Here is a 955-nt window from a genome sequence, read left to right on the forward strand (position 1 = left end):
ACACACACACACACACACACACACACACACACACACACACACACACACACACACACAAAAGCATGTACACACAGATCTCTATACAGAAAAGACGCTGTGAAGGTAGCAGGAAGAAAAGAGAGAAGATACATGGAAAAGAAGACTGAGAAGTAACAGGGCCACATTAATAAATGATCATTAGACTCATGTAAAAGTCCATGAACTCTTACTGTGAAGTCTCTAGAACTTTCCACCATCAATACAGCACAACCTTACAGTTACCAATATCTGCAAAGTCCACCCAGCTGTTCCCATTTTTTTCTGAGAAACTCAATTGTTCAGGCTTTCCTGGGCTCCTGTAAGACTTAAATGTACATCTAAGGATTCAGTTTTCCTATTTTCATGTATAACCTTGTAACAAATGTCTTATTGTGTACGGATCTGAGTGACTCAGACCTGTAAGGCTCAGCTGCCTTTTGGGAGTCATGCTGCCTTGGGGTGGTGAGCATTGCCCCTCTCTCACCATGTGACTCAGGTAAGTTGTTTAACTTCTCTGTACCTCAGTTTCCTCCTCTATATAAAAAAACCTGATATAAAGATTAAATTAGATAATACTAATAAGTGCTTAGAACATTTTTATTTGGCCTGATATATAATAAACAAGCAATAAATCCTAGCTACTTTCGTAATCATATTTGTGGTATCTAAAGAGTAACTCAAAAGAATGCCTTCTTTGTTTCCTCTTTAGTTCGAGAGCGAACCGTGAGGCTGTTCAAAGGGACTGGTGATTATCCCTGGGGATTCCGAATTCAATTCTCCAAACCAATCGTGGTAACTGAAGTGGATGCTAGTAAGTTGTCTCACTATAGCAGCTTTAATTCAGATCAGAACAACTATCTCAGACCTCACACAATAAATAGCCTTTGATATCATAGTCCCATAAAGCACACACATGCAATAGAAGCAATTTCTAAGT

General features: G+C 39.1%; 1 protein-coding gene across 3 annotated transcripts in view; it reads left to right on the plus strand.

Moving 5' to 3' along the window:
* The window catches only part of LOC121012245 (uncharacterized), a 126,392-nt gene that overhangs the window by 41,038 nt on the left and 84,399 nt on the right, over positions 1-955 (plus strand). For all 3 annotated transcript variants that reach the window (XM_040447144.1, XM_040447162.1, XM_040447153.1), the window contains exon 6: positions 728-829. In XM_040447144.1, coding sequence (XP_040303078.1) covers positions 728-829 — 102 coding nt within the window. The remainder of the gene's footprint in view (positions 1-727; positions 830-955) is intronic.

This window comes from Herpailurus yagouaroundi, unplaced genomic scaffold, assembly GCF_014898765.1.
Source record: "Herpailurus yagouaroundi ecotype Mexico unplaced genomic scaffold, PumYag 29, whole genome shotgun sequence".
Lineage (NCBI taxonomy): Eukaryota > Metazoa > Chordata > Mammalia > Carnivora > Felidae > Herpailurus > Herpailurus yagouaroundi.